Source organism: Schistocerca serialis, chromosome 3 (assembly GCF_023864345.2).
Source record: "Schistocerca serialis cubense isolate TAMUIC-IGC-003099 chromosome 3, iqSchSeri2.2, whole genome shotgun sequence".
In the NCBI taxonomy this organism is placed as follows: Eukaryota; Metazoa; Arthropoda; class Insecta; order Orthoptera; family Acrididae; genus Schistocerca; species Schistocerca serialis.
Window position 1 is genome coordinate 729,200,086 of NC_064640.1, and position 27,656 is coordinate 729,227,741.

Sequence of the window (27,656 nt, forward strand, 5' to 3'; positions counted from 1 at the left end):
TTGTCAGTCTACATTTTATATCCTCTCTACTTCGACCATCATCAGTTATTTTGCTCCCTAAATAGCAAAACTCCTTTACTACTTTAAGTGTCTCATTTCCTAATCTAATACCCTCAACATCACCCGACTTAATTCGACTACATTCCATTATCCTCGTTTTGCCTTTGTTGATGTTCATCTTATATCCTCCCTTCAAGACACCATCCATTCCGTTCAACTGCTCTTCCAAGTCCTTTGCTGTCTCTGACAGAATTACAATGTCATCGGCGAACCTCAAAGTTTTTATTTCTTCTCCATGGATTTTAATACCTACTCCGAATTTTTCCTTTGTTTCCTTTACTGCTTGCTCAATATAAAGATTGAATAACACCGGGGAGAGGCTACAACCCTGTCTTACTCCCTTCCCAACCACTGCTTCCCTTTCATGTCCCTCGACTCTTATAACTGCCATCTGGTTTCTGTGCAAATTGTAAATAGCCTTTCGCTCCCTGTATTTTACCCCTGCCACCTTTAGAATTTGAAAGAGAGTATTCCAGTCAACATCGTCAAAAGCTTTCTCTATGTCTACAAATGCTAGAAACGTAGGTTTGCCTTTCCTTAATCTTTCTTCTAAGATAAGTCGTAAGGTCAGTATTGCTCACGTGTTCCAGTATTTCTACGGAATCCAAACTGATCTTCCCCGAGGTTGGCTTCTACTAGTTTTTCCATTCGTCTGTAAAGAATTCGTGTTAGTATTTTGCAGCTGTGGCTTATTAAACTGATTGTTCGGTAATTCTCACATCTGTCAACACCTGCTTTCTTTGGGATTGGAATTATTATATTCTTCTTGAAGTCTGAGGGTATTTCGCCTGTTTCATACATCTTGCTCACCAGATGGTAGAGTTTTGTCAGGACTGGCTCTCCCAAGGCCGTCAGTAGTTCCAATGGAAAGTTGTCTACTCCGGGGGCCTTGTTTCGACTCAGGTCTTTCAGTGCTCTGTCATACTCTTCACGCAGTATCGTATCTCCCATTTCATCTTCATCTACATCCTCTTCCATTTCCATAATATTGTCCTCAAGTACATCGCCCTTGTATAGACCCTCTATATACTCCTTCCACCTTTCTGCTTTCCCTTCTTTGCATAGAACTGGGTTTCCATCAGAGCTCTTGATGTTCATACAATCCAACAGTAAAACAATACAGAGTGATCCCCATGAAAAAATCAATTATTCTGGCTCATAGACCTCCTTCCTTTGTATTCTCTGCTCCCTTGGTTTCTGATTCAGAAAACAAAATGATGGGCAAACATTTTTGATAGGCTGCAAAGAAAATGAAACAGCAAGAGCGAAGTTGTTACATACAAAGCATTTACCGCATGCTAAGGACAATAGACCTGTAGTGTACTTAGATAAAACTTGCGTTTGACAGAACCACACCAATAAGTGTATATGGCACGACTCCCAAGTTAACGGTGGTTTGAAAGTGCCTACTGGTGGAGGTGTCAGATTAATCATCACACATCTTGGTTCACTGATTGCAGGCTTCATGCCAGAGGACAAATTATGAGGGTAGTCCCAAAAGTAAGGTCTCCTATTTTTTGTAAGTACATAGACTTGTTTATTTCTACAATGGTTTACATCAGTTTACAGCTTGAACATTTAGCTATTTTTCAACATAATCACCATTTCTCTCAATGCATTTTTGTAGACACTGTGGCAGTTTTTGTATGCCCATGTCATACCAGCTCGCCGCCATGCTGTTCAGAAAGTTATGAACCTCTTCTTTCACCTTGTAGTCGGAGCTGAATTGCTTTCCGGCAAAATGTTCATTTAACTTAGGGAACAGGTGATAGTCACTGGGTGCCAAGTCAGGACTATAGGGTGAGTGGGTGATTATGTTCCACTGATGCAGGAGAGCAACTGTTTGCCGAGCGATGTGTGGGTTAGCGTTGTCATGGAGCATGTGTATGCCATTGCTCAACATTCATCTTCTCCAGTTCTGAATTGCCCGTTTGAGTTTTTTCAGAGTCTCGCAGTACCTGTCAGCGTTAACTGTGGTCCCAGTGGGCATAAAGTTGACAAACAATACCCCTTTCCAATCCCAAAAAACCGTTGTCATGACCAGCACACTGTGATTGTTTGATTTTCCGCAGCTTTGGTGAAGAAGGATGCCGCCACTGGCATGATTTTTGCTTGGTCTCAGGTGTAAAGTGGTATGCCCAGGTTTCATAACATGTGACAATTGAGTCCACAATGTTGTCCTGTTCAGCTGCAAGGCAGTGAAGAAATGCGCGGGAAGCTTCAACTCGTTGCCGCATGTGGTGCTCAGTCAGCATGCATGGTACCGTACCCATCTTGCGCACACATTCCGGTGTTCAATGTTTCCGTTAAAATTCTATGAGTGTTGCTTCGAGAAACCTCAGGGACCAACGTGCAGAGATCATCCAGGGTGATCCGCCGATCTTCACGCATGCTTTGCTCAACCGTCAACACTGTCTCCTCAGAAACTGACAGTTTCCCGCTTCTTTGTTCATCGTGAATTTCAATCTGACCAGTTGCAAACTCTCCACACCACTTACAAACATTTTTTGACATCCATGCACAACTCACCATATACTTCTGTCAATTGGCGTAGGATTTCAATCAGCGCAGTGCCCTTTGCATTCAAAAACCGAATAACTGCGCGCAATTCGCACTTGGCGGTAACATCAAACTACTGTTCCACTGGAAGAAGACTCAGATACCGTGATGGATAATGACAGTTATCATTCTATTCAAACACAAAAGCTGCCACATCCAAATAGGCGCAAGGCAGACATTATGGAGTGGTCAAAGAGAAAGAATGTTTCATTTCAATCAATGAAACGAAGGATGAACTCCTGGCTGTAAAAGAAATCCTAGGTCCAAGAAAGACATTTGAATTTGATCAACTGGCAAATGAAATGGGACACCAAATGGTATGCTTGCCACTATCACTGCCAATATAACCCAATTGAGCTGATATAGTTCCAGGTTAAACAAGAAGTGGTTGGACACATACACACACACACACACACACACACACACACACACACTACTGTCATACTTGCTGCTGTCAACCATCTAACACATGACGCTCTCTACAAAGTTACTCAGCATGACTGGGTGAGGTACAGAAAACATCCGGAAGCAGTGCAAGAAGCTGATTTTGTGAGCCATGGGTTAAGAGTCAGCATAGGGGAACCTACGAAGATAAACGCCTGGCAGAAACAAGCGACAGTGAATTTGAAGATACAGAATCAAAAGATGCTCCAATTTAGGTAACTGTAGGCTACATAAAGAGCTTACTTGATTTAAATTTTTTCCGCAATTAATTTTCGTTATAGCAGGTGATTGTAAATGAATTTCTCTCTTAGATATGCGATAAATCTGTAAAAAGTGGTCACAATTAGCTTACTCGCCATTAAAAATAAGATTATCAGTACTGCATTCATTAACAATGACAGTTTTTCACAAAATATGTATCGAATTTGTTCACATTTGTATTTCATCTTATTGCATTGTCCTCTCTCTTACACTTCAGAAATTTTCTTCCACTGTTTTTTTCGTCTTCCATACAACGGTGTAGTCATGTTTTATTGCTGAGTGTAATGCAGTAGCAAGGGGCTACACAAGTCAATGTGCGTGAAGGACAAGGTTGTCATATCATACGTAATGAAGGTTTTTCATTGGGCTGGCCAATAGTGAAGTAGCCAGGAATAATATAAATTTTGTGCCAGTTCATAAAATGACAACAAAACCTTGTGATAATTCCAAATTGACAGTATCCCATATTAACAGTGTAGTAAAGATGGCAGAATCTCTAGATATGAGCATGTAAATGAAAATGGAAACTACACAATTTCACAATTTTGACAAAATGTTAAGTGCGTAGAACTGTACTTTAATACTACAACAGAGGAGAGAATCTGACAGCTAGAAAAATACAGAGTGGTCTTTTTGAGAAATTAAATTATTCTGTCTCACAGACCTCTGTTCTTTGTCGCCTCCTCTCTCTCTGCTTTTGGTTCAGAAAGTACAATGATGGCCACAAATTTTTAATTGAATGTAGAGACATTGCAGCAGCAAAAGCAAAATTTTGTGTAAAATACACTTACTGTGTGCTGAGGGTAATAGTCTTGTAGTATACTGCAGTTAAATTTGGGTCTCACAAAATCATACGCAAAAATATATTTTGCTCGTTTTCAATGGAAATATTGGCCTGAAAGTATCTACAATTTTTTTGTACAGCATATATCAGCAATTTAGGTGATGGGTGCAGTAAAGAAGAAGTACAATCTGCAAATACAAATTTTTTGGGAGGTAGGGAATGTTTTCGGTTGTATTAAGGTGACCTGTCGGAACTAAAATCCTGTTGATGGTGTACGTGTACTTGCGTGCTGTCGCGTATGGAGTGTCTCATAATAAAATGCATTCTTATGTGACACGATACAATAATAGTGTCACAGATGTTACCAAAATTAATTTCACAGTTTTCTTAACAACTTTCTGACTGTAAGTTTCTACTAGGTCTAACAGAACACAAATTCATCACCGACGACATTTTTCGTTACATGGGCTGAACAGTTTCACACCTGTTACAGTGTTCTATTTTAATGTCTGAATACTTTCACGTTTTCAAGATAAAATATGTACCACGTGCATCTGTAAAGTTTGAGAATGTTCATACATTATTTTCTGTTCACACATGTCAGTGATTCTGTTTTCTTCTGCAGCTTGAAGGAAAGAAATACTTTTGTTCAAAACTTATTTTAACATCAGTTTTTATTTATTTATTTTCTTTCGTAGCAGCTGGGAAGAATTTTATTTTGTGAAGAACTCCATTATATTCTAGACTAAAAATAGAGATGTCTAACATTTAAAAAGGTTTTCAAATTATCACTAACTGGCAATGCTGTAGGACGGTGAGATGACCTTGAGATGTCTATTTTAGTGACAGCCGCTATGGTAACTGGTCTCCTACTGCACTTCGAGGGAATGGCAGGGAGAGAAACTGCACAATAAACTCATTTCTGGTGCAAAATGTAGTGAGCTGTTTTTCTGGTTCCCTGTGCAAATCAAATCAATATAATCTCCAGTCTAAATCACAATTGTTTTGCAAATTATTTTGTGGCTAATTCTGGTTCCTTTCCATTGCAATGCATTTCTGAATTCCCTTACTTTCTTATACACATTTATAAAGGATACAAGAAACCTCACCTTCATTTGGGGTCAAAATGAAGACTGACTGATCTTCAAATCAAAGCATCTATGATGAAACTGTCGATGTTATCTCTAAATGCCTTAGAACTTGTGCCACTTACAATTAGATCATTGCAGAGCATGAATAATAATACTTTTGTATGAAGTTCTAAAATGCCCAGTCTACATACCTGAGTGGGTTCCTTCTAAGGTTCATGAATTTGTGATGTAAGCAGACTTTATAGGATCAGAGAATACAGTAACAGATGGGGATGAAGTATCAGCATTACACCCAAGTAAACTCTTTCCAAACTGATTAAAAAAGTAAAAATATTGAAGTTGTGAATGAAGCCACATACACTGTTTTTAGCTTTACACAGAATTCCCACGTAAAACAAATGCAATATCATTTGTTACAATAGAAATTCATGATTTTACTATGTCTGTAAAATTATGTTTTACTTAGCATGTAGTTTTATATGGAAATTATTTTAAAGTGACAAACCTGCCGATGGCATATTCTTGTAATCTTGATCTGAATCTTGGCCATCCAAATTCTGCAACAGAAAATGGAAACAGCAATAATAAGTTAATGTTCAACTACTGTATATGTGTTCTTTTACCAAAAAATTTGAACAATGTGTTGTAGATTGATATTAATAAATTACTCCTTATATGCAGCTACTCAAAATGGTTAAAAACTGCAGTACAGTGAAGCGAATTTTCATCTACCTCTTGATAACATAATTTATGCTCAAATGAGTCTAATATTCCTATCTGATGTGTCATTGATACATTAAGATACAATGTCCATTTTAAATTAAATGAAAAATGGGAATCACACAATTAATGAAAAATGATATCATCTGTTGCTTGGCTTATTTGAAATTGCATGTGTATTACACACATACAATTGATGAATATAATGAAAATCTCAAATGACAACAAAAGTAACCCCCAAAAATATCAGCAAACACAATAATTAAAAGTTATTATGCATGACCGTATCATTAACCACAACAGCAATCAGTTACTATGCTGCTCCAAGCATTGGCTAATAAAGAAATTTTTTGGTGTCTACCTGTCTGCAGACATCATTACTTTGGAAAATGCGTCTTTCATGTCATTCTTGTGGAAACTGTTGAATACAATGATCTACACCACCACTTCTGAGCAGTCATGTTTCTGCACAAGAGTGAACAGGATTCAAGGGGGGTACCACCATAAACCAAAAATCCTGCATCTCCATACTGATACTTTTCAGACTTGAATTAATAAGAAAGTGTTTTTGGCTCCCTCCACACAGTAGCATATTGAGAATCACTGTGTAAATGCAAATCACACTCAAATGTGAAGTTACAACTTATTGGTTCAATTTCTATGTTCTACGGACCGCTGTAAACATTATTTTTAATGAAACAATGATTAAGGAATTTGAAAGTTAAGTATTATGGCCAACTCTTAAAAAATCACTGAGAAACCAGTTAAATAAAGATGTAGATTAATCAGTGACAATTCCAAACAGTTTGGAATTACAATTTCGTCACAAAAGGAAACTCAGTAGCTGGTAATACTTTACAGAAAGCTGGGCAAAGTTTTAACGACTTTATTAACATGCAAAAAAAAAAAAAGAGACTTTTTAAGTTTGTGCCAATTTTCCACATGTGTTAAGTCAGGGCATCAAAAAATTATTTTGGGCTATTTAGAAAGTTCTGGAGTTATTCAAAGACTCTGCACCCCACACAGTTAATTTTATAGCAAATTTAGCTCATCAAATACTGAAGTGAATCAGTCACTGATACATCAAATTAGGCTTGGTAGTACAGGAAACATATGGGCTTTTGGGGGCGGGTGGGGGGTATCTCATTTCTTTATAAAAGTTTTGTCCTATTTCATAATTTAACGCAGTATACAGAAAAGCTTCAATAGAATGAAAGTTGTAAAGCATCAAATTTTATATTTAAGGACAATGGAAAGAGTTGCATTATTGTGCAAATTGCATGAATTATAGTGTACGACTTAAAAATCACATTGTTTAACAGAAAAGTTCCTGGCAGAAATACAGTAATGCAACACAGCCAAAGAAAATAAACACCTACATTGGAGTTTCATATGAAGTTTGCACATTCTTTACTTCAGCATTATTTAGGCCTTTTCCATTCAGAAATTGTAAGCAGAAATAAGTAATAAGTTTGGAGAAGCAATGGCATTATTACACACAGAGAGAGAAAATGGGAGCTATATCGTAATACAGACAGTCACAGCCCATTTACAGAACATTATTACAGGCAAAACTGTAAATTACTTAAGAATATAATTGAACATGCTAAAATAATGTATTATATGAAGAGGACAGACAGGTCTCAGAATGGAATCAAAACTGTAAGACCCGTAGTTACCGAAGTAGCAGGGCAGAATGTAGTGTTGTGTAACCTATTTACTAATTATTTCCTGTCAATAGTTGGCAAGTTGAATCAAAATTTTATTGGAACAGACAAGTGCGCAAGGCTTTAGAAAGCAGGCATTCTCTGATGATTATGTCACATATAATCAATTAGCAAGGAGTAAGTTGAATCAATGAATGAATTACTGAAGAGTAAAAACTCACAAATGTGTAACAAAGTATCAGAGGATAAGACACTCACTCATTTTGAGTATGAGCACTTGTACCTGCTCATGCTCTTAATCATGAACAGACCAGTTCTGGTGTGGTGGGGATTGAGGGAAATGTGCACACACCATGTGGTAGTGACAACACAGGAGAAGCACGAGTGGTGAAATGGGGGAGGATGATTTCTGACAGCAGTACGTTCACAGCAGTATTGACAACGGTCATCATAGGCCATCAACAGAGATCGCCCAATAACGTTGGCCGACTGCTTGGTCACAGTGCATCCAATCTTCTTCGTCAGTTTTTGACAGGATCAAGAAGGTTAGGTTAGATTAGAATCTATTCTATTTATGAAGTAGGTTATACTTTAACCTCCTAGGTTGGGATGGATACACCACCACCTCTGTGCTTGGAGATAAGTGCTACCATGTGGCTTTAGCTATTAAAAGGATGCCAAAGGCATGTGAATGAGCTATACATGTATTAAAAAGAAAGTGGTGAGTACTTTACACTTCGTCCTCAGTTACTGGACTTACCAAACAAGTTTTACGAATATTTGAGATGAAGGGAAAAACATTCTGGTACATATTCAACACGATCTGCGACGACTCTGAAAAGTGAAGTTACCAACACTGTTGGAAGTTGTGCAGACATACGTCAATTAACCTTCAATGACTATCATTAAGCATACATGTGAAAGACAAACAAAGTTTAGAATAAGATACTCTGAATACATAAATCAATGAAAGCAGAAAAATACACACACACACACACACACACACACACACACACACACACACACACACACACACACACCACGTTTGCAAACCACTTCATGTAACAGAATCACCGGTCTACTGGCGTAAAAATGCCAGTAAACAGTAATAATAATTTGTAGACAGCTAATGTCCTTCTGCCACAAAACAAAAAAGATCCACTACAGTTGCATAGGATACGCCACTCTTTTCACTCGAACAAATTATTTTTTGAGGTTATAATTTACGCCTCAAATGTCCGATAAAGATTTTGCCTACTTGTAGGTAAAAGCAGATGTACACAATGACAAGTGCAATTCAATTAGTAGTAATGATGATGTAACAGTAGTGATGATGAATTTATAATCCCTTTGCAACATATGAATAAAGAAGCCTATAATTAGTGGATATTAGTGACAGTGAGGAGGAGTACATATCAAGTGGTAGGGAAACAGCTTTGCCTGAAAATACAATACAGTATCAATGTGGATTCAAAATGATGAAGATGTGTAAAATTCAGACCAATTTTTAATAGAAGAGAAACATTTCAAGAAAAAGACACACAAACTGAAAGAATTATTAGTGTTGTTATGTCACAATGTGAATAAAGAAGCCAACCATTAGTGATAGCAAACTAGATACTAGGGAAAAAAGAGGAGGAATGTGTATTCAGTGCAGACGGAACATCTTTACATTAAGATATGTTTGCAAAGGTTACAGTAGCTCACGAAAAAAATTAGTAACACAAGTCAATGTTGTAGAAAATTAAATTAAAGAGACAGCATGTGTTCAGCAGAGATAAAAAGCTGTTGAAGACGTAGAGGTTAGGAGGAGGAAGAAACCTTCTGATAAAGAACAAGCTGTAAAAGCAAGTCGGAATTTCCGGAATGATGTTACAGTACAGAAGCGCATGCTATGAGAAAATAATGGGAAGAGACACGTTGAGTATGTATTTTTTGTAAATGTGGGGAAACCTAAAAGCTTACTGTTTGATAATTGCTCCCAGCTCTGCTCAAAACTATACAGAGAAGAAATGATGAAATCCAAGTCAACGGTTACTCCTTTAAATGCATGTATAACATAACAACTGTACTGAAAGTAATGTAACTATGAAAAATTAAAATTTTTTGATGAAACTGTGTATAGAAAAATATCGATATTGTCATGACGGAAAAAACATTACTTTCTTTAGACCTACTTAAACAAATGTTATTAGTAAGTATTAAATAGAAATTAGAATATGATACTATGTAAAAATGTAAATGACTGTAACACTCACACAGAACAGTATTTCGTTCATAGTCAATTTTCAAATATTCATCCTTGACCTTGGAGCACCAAGTGGCGAGTGCAGTGGTGAAAAGGAAGCAGAAGGAAGGAAGCCAAGAGTGTGGAAGTGTTTTCGATGCCCAGAAATAAAAATTTAAAATCGTGCCTAATTGTGTGTCAAATCATTTATATAAAGTGATGTGTCTATTGGTTAAACATTTCCGGACATATAGTATCAAAGTTTTGAGCCACTGCAGCAGTTGGAATAAAGTATCTGGGAAGGTGTGATGGTGAACCATACTAAATCGCATTGCCAGATTCACGAAGAAAATCTGCAGAATTGGTTGACACCGCTAATTACAATGGAACATTAACAACAAAGCAATAAGTCTATTATACTTTTTAATTAGGCATGGAGTGTAGGTCAGCTTAGTGCAAATGCTGAACATTGTTTTCTTGGAACAGTATAAATTTTGTATTCACAGTTGTACTAAATTTCCTTTTTTCCTACACCTGCACGACTCATGCCTTCCTATGGAAATTGACATCAGGATGAAGAGACAGGGATTTCTGCTACCCACACTTCATGCCTAATTAAAAAGTATAATAGGCTTATTGCTTTGTTGTTAATGTTCCATTGTAATTAGAGACTGTGTGTGTGTGTGTGTGCGCGTGCGTGCGTGCGCGCGTGTGTGTGGGGTTGGGGGGGGTTTGCACATCATAACTTTCATTATATTGATTTCCTATTCAATGTGTATGTAATTAATAAAATAGCGTGTATTCACTAATAGATTTTTATGAACGAATGTAAGAAAATTAATTTTTTGCACTTAATGTTGTTTGTTGTTTTAATCATCAGTATGTAGACTGGTTCCGTGCAGCTCACCTCTCCTTCATGTTACCTCGAACATGAACCAGGATGTTTACTTCAATACTCTCGGTGGCCAAGTGTTACCCTGTCTTCGTGATGTCATGCTGTGAACACTTCCATCTTCCAAAATGACAACAACTGTGTTCCCAGGGTTGCTTGCAAACATTCCTGGTTCGATGAACACTCATGCATATTACTGCACCCCAACTAGTCTAATTGCAATCCAATAGAAATGTTGGGACTATTCTGAACAACAAGCAAAATGTAGCAATCAACATCTACACAATTCTGTATCTCCACGGCACCTAATCGTCAATGAGTTTGCTTTAGCAGACACACCTGAAGAAGTTCGTAGATCCTCTTCCTTGACAAACTAGTGCTTTGTCTTCCTTGATAAACTAAGGTTATTACGAGGTGCTATCCAAAATTTCGGGTCTGGTGCTGCCATCTGTTGAAAACCTTACCTTTGGAATAATGGTCACCACCACCCTCGAAGTAGTTTCCATCAGCACGTACACACCAATCCCAGTAATTCTGCCACTGGTCAAACGTTTTCTGGAAGTTCTGTTCTTTGAGGGTGTTTATCACTGCCAGCGATGCTTCTTGAATCCTCTCTAGAGTGTTGAACCGACGGCCTTTCAACTTGAGTTTCAGTTTTGGGAATAGCGCGCAAAGTCATGCCAAATCAGGCGAGTATGGTGGATAGGGCAGTGTCGCCATGTCGTTTTTTGCCGAAAAGGTCCTGGTGAGCAAGGATGCACGACAGGGTGTGTTGTCATGATGCAGGAGTCAGTTCCCTTGACACCAAAGTTCGGGCCACTATCGCCGCACATTTTCACGGAGCAATCGCAAAACATCACAGTAGTACAAGGAATTCACTGTTTGGTTGGATTGGACAAATTCTTTGTGTTCAGTTCCCTTGGTATCAAAGAAAACGATGATCATGCTCTTCACTTTGCTCTTCATCTGTCTTGCTTTTTTGGGTCTTGGAGAGCCCAGGCTCTTCCACTGGGGCAATTGTTGCTTTGTCTCTGGGTCGTAACTGTAAATCCAGCTGTTATCATTAGTGATAACCCATGACAAAAAGGTTGGATCATCAGATGCGGTCTGACAAAGGTCCATGCACACTTCAGCACACTGTGCCTTCTGATCAGCAGTCAAAATCTTTGGCACAAATTTTGTGGCGACACGATGCATACCCAACTCATCAGTCAACATTCGTTTACATGTCCCATAACCAATACCCACTTCATTCACAAAGTCTTGAATGGTTCGACATCGATCCGCACAAACCAGTTGTTGAAGTTTGGCAACAATGTCTGGCATTGTGCGACTAATGGGCCTTCCAGTGTGAGCATCATCTTCGACGTCTGTACAGCTGGCCCTGAACTGAGCATGCCACTCAAACACGTGTGTACGGCTCATGCTCTGTCCCCCAAACACCTGTTGAATCATTCCAAGGGTCTCCGAAGCACTTTTCCTGAGATTCGCACAGAATTTGATACACACGCACTGTTCTGTTCACGGATCCATTGTAAAATCATCACACACCCAACACAGAGAATTACGGAAATCACTTGGACATGCAACACATCCTCCCAGCTGAATGCCACCCTGCACACTGACTCATCAGATACGCAGCTCTAGCCACCTAGTGGGGCAAAGATCTACTCTTCTACTTTCCAGATGGTGACAATAGTCCCGAAAATTTTAGATTCCAGCTCATATGATGGTTAGAGACAGTGTTACATGGCATTAGTGTGATGTCTCCTGAGGTTTACAAATTTTTTGACTGGTACTCCAAAAACTTGAAATACAAGGGTAGCTTGAAAAGTTCTTGGAATGGGATTGAAAGAAATGACTTATCTCACTTTTTTATTTTTCAATATAGTCTCTGTTTACACTACTGTACTTGACCCAGCAACAGTCAGTGCCTTGATCTCAGCTCTGCAAAATATCCATCAACTTCAACTGTCAGTCCTTTGTTTGAAGAGAATGTCTGTCCACTGAGGAAAGTTTTCAGCTTGAGGAAGAGAAGAAGACTGACAGAGCCAAATCCAGCAAATAAGGTGGGTTTAGCAGCAATTTGTATTTTAGTATTTTAGTTTGTGTATTTTTGCCATTTCAATGGTACTTGTGTTGATGAAAGATGATGTTCTTCCTTGCCAAACCTGGACTTCTCTCATGGATATTTTACTGTAGTTAGTCCAGGTCAGCATAATACTGTTCCATAATTGTTTGACCAGTTGGAAAATAAACTATCAGCAGAATCCCTTTTGGATCCTAGAAAACTGACAACATGACCGTACCACCCAACTGTATTGCTTTTGCTTTCTTCGGTGGTGGTGAATCAACAAGTCTCTACTGCTTTGATGGTTGTCTCGTCTCTGGGGTTTAGTAGTGCTATGAACAGGGTCAAACAACATTTAGACATTTTCATTCTAATACATTTCTGAACCTGCATTACGAGCCAAGGCACTCGTCCAGCAGATCATTTTCATATATCCAATTCCACTGTTAAAATGTGATGTGCCCATTCAGATAACATCCTTAAAGCTTCAGCAATTTCTTGCATTTTCAATCGATGATCCTCCATGAGCATTCTACGCACTATTGCTGTAACTTCTGAAACGGTGGCACATCTGAAACAGTGGATCATCATCATCTAAGCTGTCTTGACCAAACTTAAACTCATTTCTTCACTTGGCAATAGTTGAAAATTAAGATGCACAGTCTCCCTGTGTGTTCTGAAAATTGGCATGAATTTCCTTTGCTTTCATACCTACCTTTACGAAGTACTTAATAACAAATCAAAATTTTGTTTTTTCTATCCTCACATTTTACTACATGGGAACAACAACAAAGAGACGCCACATCACAGATTTCTACCCAGAGTACAGACATCTCGTTGTGATTGTGTGAACTAACTACCCTTGTAAGGAAAAAATTAATGTTAATATGATACTCTAGCATAGGCAAATGTGGAAAACTGGTGTCAACTTCAAAACCTTCTACTTATAAGTAAACAAAGCAATCATTTGTAAATACAACAATTATTTCCAAAAAAAGCGTTACTTTAGCCTAACTTTTGTTTCATGTGTCCCCATAACTGTCTATTTAATACCAATTACCATTTTCAAAGACTCAAGTAACTGAGGAGAATTTCTATTAAGACCTTTTCCATATCATATAATGAATTTCTTTATTACGAAAAATATGAATGTTTTTACAGAACAGAAAAAGTATTTTTTAATATTCAAATGTATCTAAGTACTGCATCTGATGTAATAAATGATGGATATTTCAGAAGGAACTATAAATATTTGGGACAGTGTTAAAAGAAATAATTTAGAGTATAAAAGAACAATATTCTTGCACAAAAATGGTTTTGTGGCTATATGAAAATCTAAGTGGAGTACATCCACGATGGAAGTGCAACTAGTTGGTTATAACCTGATGTGTGTAGCCTCCTACCTATAACAATCCTTTGAGTATTGCAATGGAATTCTTCAGAGGTGTGGAAATATTTTGAGACTGTTGTTTCTTGAAGATTAACATTTTATGTAATGATACAGATCAACTTTCATGTGACAACAAACATATTTGTTCAAAGATGCTAGTCGACTGTTGAGAGTCAGGAAAAAAGGATAATGTCAAGGAAGGTCATGCTGATAATTGGCAGCCAACAGTGATATGGAAGCTCATTTTCAAGGGATTAAGTTTAACTTATTACACTCATTGAAGCACAGCAGTAGATATCTTGTAGTCACTTGTTTAGGCAGTTACACCCATATCTACTGAAGGCACTGCATGATTGAGTAGACGCAACACACTGGATGCAGATAATTGGCAGTGGTGGTGTTGGCAGATAGTAATGGTCCTTTCCATGTTGTTTGTGACAATGGAAAATTTGAGACGTACATGAAAATATAAATGAGGAGGGGTATTGACTGGCATCTTAAAACACTGACATTAGTTGTCCATAAAACACCTGAATTGGATCACTGCATATAAAGGAACTTGCCCTTAGGAACTTGCACTCTCAGCAATCAATAGCATGCCACTGCAAGTGTACTCTTGATTTATGTAGTTGTATTTAATAGTGTTACATTAGGTCTACAAGCATTTTAGATTGATCTCTTTGAAAGGTGACTGCTAATATCCCATTACTATTTTGCAACCATAAGAGTCATAGCAGAAGCTCTTTTTATTAATGACATTTTTATTCACATCAGTGGTCACACTGTCAAACCACAAAACATTGCTTTACCTATACACATGTTTAATGAAATAATTTCCTTCACTTAGCAGCATTAGAGAGCCAAAATCAGAGAAATGTTGCAAATACCACAGCTCATTTGTGGGCAGGAAAGAGGGAAAAATTCGTTAAAGCTCTTACTTTTTATTCTGCATGTTAGAAATTGCTACATATTCTTTGCCTGCAGTCTGAAAAGAAGTGTCAATGAAATTGATATGGACATTAATAAGGTATTTCTAACCTGGCACTGTAAACGATATTCTTTGCCAAATATACAATGGTCCTCTGTCTTTTGCTGGTAGCCACTTTTTAAAAAGCCATTCACTCCCAATGAAGTTCCCAATAGAAAAACACCTTTTTTCCATAAAATGTGTGTCAAAACATTGTTTTTGCATACCATCAGGCCAGCAAAGGACGGCCACCATAACTGAGAGGTTGTCAGCATTCAATAATAATTCAGGCCTATTTCTCATGATATGTGGTATCAAACAGAAGGCATGGAAGTATCATACACATACATGCAAGTTTTTTCTTATAAAAGTGGTTTGCGTGTGTGTGTGTGTGTGTGTAAGCAGCCGTGCACGCACGTGCCTGCTCATATACGAAAATGATACAACTATGACAACTGCATATTTCGAGCAGCTGTTCACCTGGACGGTGGCATGCTAGAATACAACCTTTGACCTGGTGTAACGAGAAATGTGATTCATCTAATCAGCTGACACACTTGCAATGATCTACGGTCCAAACTTGATGATCTCGTGGAGTCAACATGGGGTCATCAAAGGTGTGCTCCAAAACACACATATCTACAGAAGCATTGTACTCTGTAGTCAGATTTGCATGTATCACTGTCTACCCTGGTTTACAAAGTGGGCAAGCCTCCAACCTCTATGTTCTGCGATGAGGCTTGTCGCCTACTCATGGTTTCACTATCCTTCAACCACCTTCCATACATACTCATGGTAGCAGCACATGAACAGCCAACGAACTTCACTGTGAAAGTCGTTAATGTTGGTGGATTTCCCAATTTGCAGATAATATTGTCACTAAAATGCTTCCCCTTTCACCTCTGCTCTCCACTGATATACTTTCCTTACTGTATCACATGCCTACACCACAAGCAGGTGTCATTCAGTCTCATGGTGGGCAGTGATCCTAATGTTTTGTGTCATCAGTGTTTACGGAGTATGTCTTAAGAGACATCAGATGCCTTTCCTCCATAGTTTTTAAAGATATTTTCAGTTCTGCCTTTGTGATATGTAGGCTGCAGTAGTGTTTCTTAGTGCAGATCAAAATCCATATTAGGACTGGTTATACTAATCTAGTTTGACTGTTAATAGCTCATCACCCTGGGATTTAGATTTTCAGATTCATTGCAGGATATGTTCCAAGTAGGAACCACAAAAAACTCTAATAAAGATGCATCACGAAGGAATTCAGTGAAATGATCTGTACTCACATATTCACAACTACAACAACACCAACCACTAACACTAACACTAACACTAACACTACTACTACTACTACTACTACTACTACTATGTTCGTATTCACAGTGTTTGGAGATAAACAATCCTAGATGTTCTCATGCTAATTCAATGAGCTGTGAATAATTCATTTTGAGCTGCCACAGACTAAGACAAGCTACAATGACAGTACTTCCAACTGCACACAGCTGTTTCAAATGAACTGCTTTGCAGAGCAGGAAAATTGCATGGCTATAGCTGCCTCCATGGGAGTTGCCGCTGCTGTGCGCCTGCACTACCAGAAAGGATCCCACTGAGTTACTAACAGAAGTCCCATTTGATAGTAAAGTGACTACAACTGTGCAACTTAAGTCATTTCACACACCAAACTGGAATTGTATCTTAAAGTTTCCTGATAAGGTATGCTATTCCACACAATATGCTTCACAGACTGGGATATTTCTTGTTTCCATTGTGTATTGTGTGTCACTGGTTCTAATAATCTGGCTGAACCAAATTTTCTATTTATCCATCCAGTCATCGAACAATATCTCTAATAAAGCTCAGAACTTTGAGTTAGTTATTAAATACTTACTGTAGGTTCTCTACTAATTGACAGAAGATGTTCCATTTGTTCTTCTAATTTCTCCATACCGCAAGACATCTGACTGATGCCAGAATCGTGTGATGTAGTTCGTTCCTTATCCAGCATTTTCACAGAACTGAGGCCACCATCAAAACTATAATTCTGTATTTCTGTGGTTGTTCTGTGGAGTGACCTGCAAAACACAAAGATTCCTAATTAACAGAAAGTTAGAAAATAAATTTGAAAGGTAGAAACCCTGCAGTATATTGATTTTAAAAAAAAAATTACATACTGACCTGCTATTTATGTAAATCGTTACTTGCAGACCACTCATGTAGGAGGGTTGGAGTTTAAGAGGGATACTAAACCAGCTAGAAGAGGATGAAAAGGAAAGTAGCCATGGACTGTTTAAGGAACCATTCTGACATTTATCTGCAATTATTTAAAAAACCAATGAAAAATGCAAATCAAGTTTGTGGGATAGGAACACAAAGCCCACTCCTGAAGGTGAGGTGAACACCTCAACCACTTTCCTTTGTTTCTTACAGAGACCTAATACATGGCATACAGACCACCTTAGTCTTTATTCTACAAATTTTACTTGCCTTCTACATCTACCTCTACATATGCACTCGGCAAGCCACCAAACAGTGCTTGACAGAGGATTCCCTGTACCACTAATAGTCACTTCCTTTTCTGTTCCACTAGCAAACAGAGTGCTACAACAAGTATTTATATGACTCCACACGAGTCTTAACCTCTTGCATCTTCTCTTCATGGTCCTTGCATGCAGTGTATGTTGGCGGCAGTAAACTCATTCTACAGTTTGCTTCCAACACCAGTTCTCTAGATTTTCTCAATGGTGTTCCTTGAAAACAATGTTGTCTTCCCTGCATGTACCCACATTTGAGTTCCCAAAGTGTGTCCATAATACTTGAGTGTTGTTCGAACCTACCGGTAACTAGCAGCTTGACTTTGAATTGCTTCAAAGTTTTCCTTTAATGCAACCTGCTGCGGACCTCAAATACTCAAGCAGTTCCATTTGTTCTTCTAATTTCTCCATACCGCACGACATCTGACTGATGCCAGAATCATGTGATGTAGTTTCTCGTTCTTTATCCAGCATTTTCACAGAACTGAGGCCATCAACAAAACTATAATTCTGTATTTCTGTGGTTGTTCTGTGGAGTCACATTTGTGTCCTATATGTGGTCTGTTTTACAGGTGAACCACACTTTCCTAAAATTCTCCCAATAAATTCAAGTCACTCACTCGCCTTTCCTACTACTGCCCTTATGCGCTCGTTACATTTTACATCACTTTGCACCGTTGCGCCTAGACATTTAATCAATGTGACTTGTGTCAAGTAGCACACTACTTATGCTATATTAGAACATTAAGGGTTTGTTTCTCCTACTCATCTGCATTAACTTAAATTTTTCTACATTTAGAGCAAGCTGCTATTATCACACCAACTAGAAATTTTGTCTAAGCCAACTTGTATCCTTCCCATACATCACAGTGTCATTAGCAAACAGTCCTAAATTTCCACTCACCATGTCCACAGATCATGTCCACAGATCATTTGTCTATATAGAAAATAAAAGCGGTCCAGCACAATTCCCTGGGGCACTCCTGGCAATAACCTTTCCTCTGATGAATACTCGCCATCGAGGACAACACACTGGCTTCTGTTATTTAAGAAGTGTTCATGCCACCCACATATTTGGAAACCTATTCAGTATGCTCATACCTTCGTTAATAGTCTGTAGTGGTGCACTGCGTCAAATGCTTTTCAGAAATCTGGGACTATGGAATCTGCTTGTTGCCCTTCATCCATAGTTTGCAGGATATCACATGAGAAAAGGGCAAGCTGAGCTCTCATGAGGGATGCTTCCTAAAACCATGCTGATTTGTGGACAAAATCTCTTCAGTCTGGAGGAAATTTATTATATTTGAAATAAGAATATGTTCAAGAATTCTGCAGCACACTGATGTTAAGGATATTGGTCTGTAAGTTTTTCAGTATGTTTTTTTACCCTTCTCATATACAGGAGTCACTTGCACAAATTCCAGCCACTTGGGACTTCGTGCGAACAAGAGATTCACTATAAATACACCAGACTTATGATGAGTGCCTAGATAGAAGCCTTAGATCTGCTACATGATTTTATGCAGGACCAGAATTTTTGGCGTTCTCGTCAAGATCTTTTGCTAAGGTATGGAGGTGGTAGACTTCGTATGGCACGCACATCAATCCTTTTATAGCTGCACAAATTTCTACTAACTTTTGCCTGTCATCATTTGCACGGCCTCTTTTGAATCAAGAGTGCAATAGCCTTTGCTTCCTCAGACTTTTCTGAATTTCGTTGCTAAATGAAGGTGGGTCTTTTGCTTGCTTAATCCATTTACTCGGCACACATTTCTCCACAGTGTAATTTACAATCCGTTTAAACTTTGCCCATAAATCTTCTATGTTCATCATACTGGAACTAAATGATGTCACCTCACTGTCTAAAAAGGATGATATTGACTGCTTATCTGTTCTTCCTGGTTCTAGTAACTGCCAGTATTAGTGTCCACCCCATATCCATGATGATGTTACGTTTGTGGGGCGCTCAACTGCATGGTTATCAGCGCCCGGCCCCCTTATCCATGAAAACTGCTTTCAGTCATGGTAGGAACACAACACATAGTACTTTCAAACCATTGCATCCCCAGTGTGTGCCGTTTCCAACTGATGCAAATGTGTGGAAACTAACCTACAGGGTCAATTAGGTGATACTATTGCCATCACCCACATCAGTGGTTTGAGTCAATGAAGAACACACAAATTTCCACATGGACATGTACACTCCGGAGCAGTGACACCTGTGCCAAACTGGTTCTCTTTTTAGTTAATCTATACAAAATGGTCAACACTTGTGAAACACGGCTAGTTTTAGCTCTTATCTTCCTGCATGTATGTAAGTACTACCTTCCAATTTCTATGGAAAATGTTCTGTAGACATTGCATAACCATCTAGGGATTTCAAAAGCTACACTTAAAGATTCTCTGGAAGAGCGGAAAACCACCTCAATGCATGTCAGTAAATAACTGTAACAAACATCCCACACAGAAGGTAAAACACGTCTGCTTCGTAAGAAGACTGAAGACACAACAGAAGAAATAAATTTTAATATATGGTTGTCAATATTCATACTAATGATAACACACGGTAAAAAATTGGATCTTTTGAATAGTGACAAAAAGAGAGTAATAAACTTGTTTTCACTGATATGATCACAACAATCAGCTTGTGCAATGCACTTTAGTTAGTAAATATCACACATATAAATGTATCTGGGAAAAATACAGCTATTTCCAGCACTTTTTTGACAAGCTCACCCAGTTGAAAACTCTGGAACTTGATATTAAACTGAGGTGACAAAAGTAATGGGATACTTCCTAATATCGTATTGGGCCTTTCTTTTTTTGCCTGGTGTAGTGCAGCAACTCGACCTGCAGGATGTTGGAAATCCCCTGCAGAAATACTGAGCCATGCTGCCTCTATAGCCATTTATAATTGTGAAAGTGTCGCCATTGCAGGATTCTGCGCATGAACTGATTTCCTGATTATGTTCCATAAATGTTCAATGGGATTCATGTCAGGCTATCTGGTTGGCCGAATCATTCGCTCAAATTTTCCAGACTGTTCTTCAAACCAAGCGCAAACAACTGTGGCCTGGTGTCATGGCGCATTGTCAACCATGAAAATTTCATTGTTGTTTCGGAGCATCAAGCCCATGGGCGACTGCAAATAGTCTCCTAACACAACCATTTCCTGTCAATTATTGGTTCAGTTGGACTGGAGGACCCAGTCCATTCCATGTATGCATAGCCCACCTCATTACAAAGCAACCTTGTAGAGCCTTGTTGACAATCCAGGTCCATAGCTTTGCTGCGTCTCTGCCACACTCAAACCCTACAATCGGCTCTCATCAGCTGAAATTGAGACTCATCTAATCAGGCCACTGTTTTCCAATAATCTAGGGCCCAACTGAAATGGTCACGAGCCCAGGAGACACGATGATTGTGATGACGTGCTGCTAGCAAAGGCACTTAATCAGTTGTCTGCCGCCCTAGCCAATTAACGCCAAATTTTGTTGTGTTGCCTTAATGGATATGTTCATCGTACGTCCCACATTGATTTCTGTGGTTATTTCTTGCAGTGTTGCTTGTCTGTCAGCACTGACAACTTTACGCAAACACTGCTGCTCAGCACCCTCTTGGCACTGTGGATCTTATAATAGTGAATTTGCTAATGATTTCCAAAATGGAATGCCCCAGGCGTCTAACTCCAACTACCATTTGGCGTTCAAAGTCTGTCAATGCCCATCATGAGGCCACAGTCACATTCAGAAACATTTCCACATACATCATACGGATGCAAAAGACACCTCTGTCAATACACAGCCCTTTTCTACCCTGTGGACCCAATACTACTGCCATACCTCCGTACCTTGTGGACCCGACACTACTGCCATGTATATATATGTGCATATCGCTATCCCATGACTTCTGTCACCTCAGAGTACACCATTATAGTTTGATTTTCACTTTGGGCTGAAACATAGCTGCTGAATGCTTCATTTTTAAAATAATGTTTTTCCTCTGCTCACAAAAATTTGCAAAATGTGCCTAATTCATCAACAGAACTGCTGAATGACAGTTCTGCTTTCCAATATCTTTTGGACGGATTGTATCAGTTCTATGATTCAGGGACATTCATGCAATGCAGAATTACAATTCTTCTTTGGGTTGTCACAAAATGTATTTAAAAGATACTGTAATACTTTAAACAGAACTTTCATAATGACTAACTATTATATTCACCAACATTGGGATGACTGTAAGGGGGGGGGGGGGGGGGGGGGGGGTGTTTGAATAAAAATAAAATACTCGGAACACGTAGCCATTTCAAGCATCACATAATGCTCTGTTAAGCTCTGTTCTGAAAACAGACATGATCATCTGTAAGTTTGAATTTAGCTTCACAATAATTTCAAATTGTTAACACCAATTCATTCTGGTTACCTGTAAGAACCAATGTCAAAGTGAAAAGCTTGTAACACTGTTTATACTTGACCTCTGAACTCTAAAAATATTTGTATGTAACTCCAATGACAAGTAACAGAGAAAGCCAAAAGGCAATAAATTTATTTTGAAATGTTCATAAACTGTGATCTTCAGCTCTGAAGACATTCAGATACAGATTCCTAGAAAAATAGGAAATGAAAAATTTGATTTTGTGAATCGTTTTGAATATGTAGTCTTAAATGTATTTTACACTGACATGTGATACTGCACTGCATTTTAAATAGGGTTACAAAATTTCAAACCCCTCCAGGTGTAGGTGGGAAAGAGCAGGACTAATTAGGTTAAAATCCTCTGCCGCAAGAGATTTATGAGAAATCCAAATCAGAATAACCAAAAATGAGTTTGAACTACATTCCACTCAAATGTTTTAAACACAACTGCACCACCTCACACAATATGTGACTTAGAGGAAAATCTAATGCAAGCTTCTCTAATCTAACTTGTGCTACATGTAACGGAAATTCCTTGGTGCACTATAAATAATTAAATGGGTAAAGGTAACATCTCACCGTATAGTTCTGGTGTCGAGTGATTGAAGGCACAAAAACAAGACTAACAATGTTGCTGAGCTTGGACGATGTCTGTCTACAGAGCTAACTAGTGCAGAATACACATATACATACACCTGCAGGTGTATATTGTACTGCCCAACTACATGTACCAGTACTGCAGCTAGACTTGGGCAAGGGTTGTATCAGGTCTAGTAAGGAAAGGGAAAAAGAAGGTGGAGAGGGGGAAGGGTTGGTGGGGAAGGGGAGGAAGTATTGGTGGTGAGGGTGGCTGACAGCTGGGAGGAAGGTGCAGCAACACGACAGGATAAGCCAAGAGGACTGAAGGATAGAAGGATGTATAAGGGCAATGTTCATCTATGCAGTACAGAGAAGCTGACATTGGGGGAGGAGGGACATGGGGACATGGATTGTTCAGCAGCCACTGACATCGAGTATGTTGTGCTCAGTAGTGTGTTCCACAACTGGGTGGTTAACTCTGCTCTTGGATACATTTTCACAGTGGCCATTCATTCGGGTAGATAACTGGTAGGTAATCATGTCCACATAAAAGTTACAATGGAGCAGTAAATAACATGACTGCTTTCACAGGTGATAGGTCTTGAATATGATGTGCTGCGGTGCACTGTGCATATTTAGAAATTTTGTTTTCCACAAGAGTATGACACATGTGGCCAGGGTTAAGAGTAGCTGTGTCATAAGAATGGGCTAGAGTATTTTGTACATTGGGTGGTGAGTGGTGAATTATCACTTTGGGAACTACGGGAAGTACATGTTTTGCCTGCAACAATCTTACTGTTGCATGTACTTCAACTTTGGAGGACGTCTCCAGTTACCGTGCTATTTCCCTCACACACTATGTTACATCTGTTATTCGTAATGTAGCACAACTGAGTCTGAAGGAAAACTGGGACCTGAATTCTGTTCTGACAATGTGCCACTCTTGTTTCACAATGGTCGTAGTGTGGGATAACATGTTTAACAAACTTTCCAAAGTTCTTACATATCAACGTGTAACAACAACAACGCTGTACTATTGTACATATAATAATTTTTTTCTGATTTTTCGATAAATTAGTGTAATCGATGTTCTGATTTCATTTCTTTTTTTTTTCATGCCATTATGATAAAGAAACTGTAAACAATTTTCGATGTGAATATTAATGTTTATGTCAAATTTCAAGCAATATTATAATAGAATTGAAGTGTAACAAATGTTGTAACTGTTGTAAGATGTTAAAGTTGTAATTGTGCGTCTGGTCCATACGTAGGCAATGTATTAGGATACGTAGAATGCAAAACCTCGGGTGAATACCCGGCTTGTAAGGGAGCGGTAAAAGGTGGATGGCAGGCGAGCGCGGGAAAATGCACACGGGCGCTGCATGGCATAACGGGCTCAGCAGTAGTAGTTGGAGTTTGGCATTGGTCTGAGCAACCCGGTCCGGATCGAGGAGGCTCTCCTGGAAGACATAGTTTCATTGAGCCTCGGATATGCCATTCCGACGCCTATACAGCATGGCAAAATTCCATAGGCACTAAATGGAAAAGCATTGCGACGCTATGAAGAAGTAAAGTGCCGATACATCACGAGCCGTTGCTGTGGTTGTATGTGTGCTCTGTGCCTCGCCATCTCGCTGCCCGCCAACCGCCGCATCGATACGAACAGGTTGAAACTTTTAGTACTGTATTCGTGAGGACCAGTGTTACTTTTGTTCCATACTGTTCAATAACAACTTAAATTTTACCAGAACTGTCCTATCATTTAATTATCCTCACAACTAAACTAGCCAGGGTCCTTTCCAAATGTTGTGCAATCCGAGCGTCCCGAAATGAAGAATTAAAGTTTATGTTAATAATAATTACCTGCAGACCTAGCTATGTTAGAGTGATGTTTAAGGAACTGTCTTGTTAATGAACCATTAGATAGATAACGAAGATCTGACAAAGTTGGAAGATAATTTTGAAATTGGTTTAGTAATGAAGTTTAATTATGTCGAGACAGATATAATGGTATTTAAATGAGCAGGAAATAAGATAAAAAGAGTAGTAACTCATATAGTGGAAATTTTGAGCACGCAATGATTTCAGTAATTAAATTTTTTGTATACAGAGATCATAACAGTTTCAGGGTCCCCCCCTTTTTTATTCATTTGAGTTCTGAAGTGTTCTAAACTGATTTGATCAGTAAAGTTAAAGTCAATATCAAAAAACCAAAATTTATCAGTGTTTTACCTTTATCAAAATTGACATTGTGTTTGTGTTTCCAAAGTGCTATTTCTAGGGTAACCTATGCCCGATTTTAATCAGATCAATAGACAGTACGAAGTTTTGTAGTAAACATTATAGTGTAATGTTGTGTATTTATGGTTTATCCATATTAGTACAGAAAGTGAAATTATCAGTTCGGTAGATTTTCTGGTTCTAAAATTTACCATATTATGCAGTGTTATTACGTGTTGTTTTGTATGAACGTACATCAACTTGTACAGGGAAGAAACTCAGTTAATGCCTAATTAGGCTGGCGACCGTATTATTAGCAAATTGGTAGCATATTCTGTGTTGTTTCTTGTCCATCCTGACGTGTAGTTGCATTTCGGACTTGCATGACGTATCATTGTTATTACAGAGTGGGTGTAAGTCTGATATGCCTCCATTCAGGTACACGCGGTCAATTTCTATACAAAAATCCTTTCTCATAAGGTGAAGCCCGTCAACTTACCATAGTACAGGCTTTAAGGAGTATTGTGTGCCCCACGCACACGTTACAAACGCAACATCTTGTGTAGTAGTGCTGCATTATGTGAAATGTGGAAATTTATTTCTAGCCCAGAAAACAGTTTTAATTTACACAATGCTTCATCTCAATGGACACTCACCACAGAGACTTGTTATTACTAGTATCATAAAAATATATTCTGAAGACTACAGGTAAAATTGAAAAATTTGCTTATTTCTGTTAAGCACTATGAATATCACAGAAGAAACAAAACCAGTGGTTATTATTCACACATTAAAAATGAAATTCAATGAAGAGGAGTAAAGACGAAGAGGGAGTACTGAAATGAATGAGAAAATAAAGGAATTAATCAAAAGCGCCGGCCGGTGTGGCCGTGCGGTTCTCGGCGCTACAGTTTGGAACCGCGTGGCCGCTACGGTCGCAGGTTCGAATCCTGCCTCGGGCATGGATGTGTGTGATGTCCTTAGGTTAGTTAGGTTTAAGAAGTTCTAGGGGACTGATGACCTCAGAAGTTAAGTCCCATAGTACTCAGAGCCATAAATCAAAAGCAAGTATTGTTGAAAGTTCTTGCCAAAAGTTTGGTGGTTTTTCAGTCATTTACCACCATACTGGGTTGTGTACTTTTCTGTAGTTCTCTCATAGTACTTCTCAAAATCTTGTTCATTTCTAATGCAAAGCACACAAGCTGCTTTACATGGTACTGGTCAATCAATACACAATGTTTTCAATCAAATGGCTCTGAGCACTATGCGACTTAACTTCTGAGGTCATCAGTCGCCTAGAACTTCGAACTAATTAAACCTAACTAACCCAAGGACAGCACACACATCCATGCCCCGAGGCAGGATTCGAACCTGCGACCATAGCGGTTGCTCGGTTCCAGACTGTAGCGCCTAGAACTGCAAGGCCACTCCGGCCGGCAACGTTTTCAGTCCAAATTAGGCATTTATAGCTACGAATGGTGGGCTAGCCATGCACCATCTTTTTCCTTTACTACCTTTTGCAATTACCACAGAACTTGGAGCATCTACTGGATTACCTACTGTGGTCTGCACCTTGCATGGAAGAAGATCTATTTGTGAGTCTGAGTGAAATTAAAGAGCAGTTATTCTTTCATTTGTTTTTAATGGTAATAACCATGTATGGTTTTGTTTCTGATTTGAATAAATAAATAATAATTAAGGCTCCATAGACTAAGAACAAAGAAATATCAACAAAAGAGGTTCTAGTTACCTGTACACTTCTTCTGGATTGAGACTTCCCTCATCCATCTCCAGAGAAGGCCTAGACTGTGGAGTTGCTGGAGACTGAACATGTGGTGATGGTGATGGGGGCGAACTTCCCGTGCTACTGCGCCTTACATGGCTATTTACAAGGCTTGCTGCTGTTTCCTGTACAATTAAATGACTTCATATAAACCTGCATTTGATTTTGCTATTGTCGAAGTGTACTTACATTAACATTTCTCACATGATTCAAATTTCATCTCTCTAGTTCTACAACTCTATTTATCCTCCTCCAACTACAACCAGAACCACCACCACCACTACAACTAAAAGTTCTACTACTACTGATAACAACAGTGATGATACTGTTAGTGACTGATTTTTACTCCTATTACACATTTCATGTGATGGACTTGAATGAACTGTCTACTAGTTCATAGCTCACTCGCATGACAATTGATACACTAGCAAACCATTTAATTGCACACTGTATTCTAATCCGAACAAAGTTCAAAGACCTCATTAAGGTGTGAGGCCAGAAATATGAGGATATAAAACTGACCAACTGTTGAAGCACATACTGGCCACTGTTTAATTTATATGTATTATATTTTCAGGCAGGAGTGTACAACATAGAATTCAACGGCAGTTAAGGACAGTTGATTACAAACTAGATTGAACATTTCAGCAATATTTCACTATTTAATGGGAAAAAATACAATTATTTGGCAGAGGGAGGGGGAAATGAAAAGAAACAAAAGAGTGAGAGACGAGCAAAAAATGTTAAAGTTTTGCATAAAACACAACACCGTTCTTCTCAGGTATAAATTGTGTACATGTGTGATATCATTACGAAATAGATGGCATAATTTTGGTTTAATTTCTTAGGACTGCGTTTGATCAAGAGTAATGAACTTAGAGATTACTGCCTTTAGTAAAGAACTTGTCTCCATAAAAGATATACAGATTTCATAGCTGCCATGCTACAATAAGACTGAGTGCGACAGCAACAAACTACAACCAACA

At 38.6% G+C, this 27,656-nt stretch overlaps 1 protein-coding gene across 1 annotated transcript in view; it reads right to left on the reverse strand.

Moving 5' to 3' along the window:
- Positions 1 to 27,656, reverse strand: part of LOC126471163 (uncharacterized) — a 253,999-nt gene that overhangs the window by 24,714 nt on the left and 201,629 nt on the right. Inside the window, 3 exon segments of the mRNA XM_050099266.1 lie at positions 5,705 to 5,756; positions 17,028 to 17,211; positions 26,638 to 26,795. Coding sequence (XP_049955223.1) covers positions 5,705 to 5,756; positions 17,028 to 17,211; positions 26,638 to 26,795 — 394 coding nt within the window.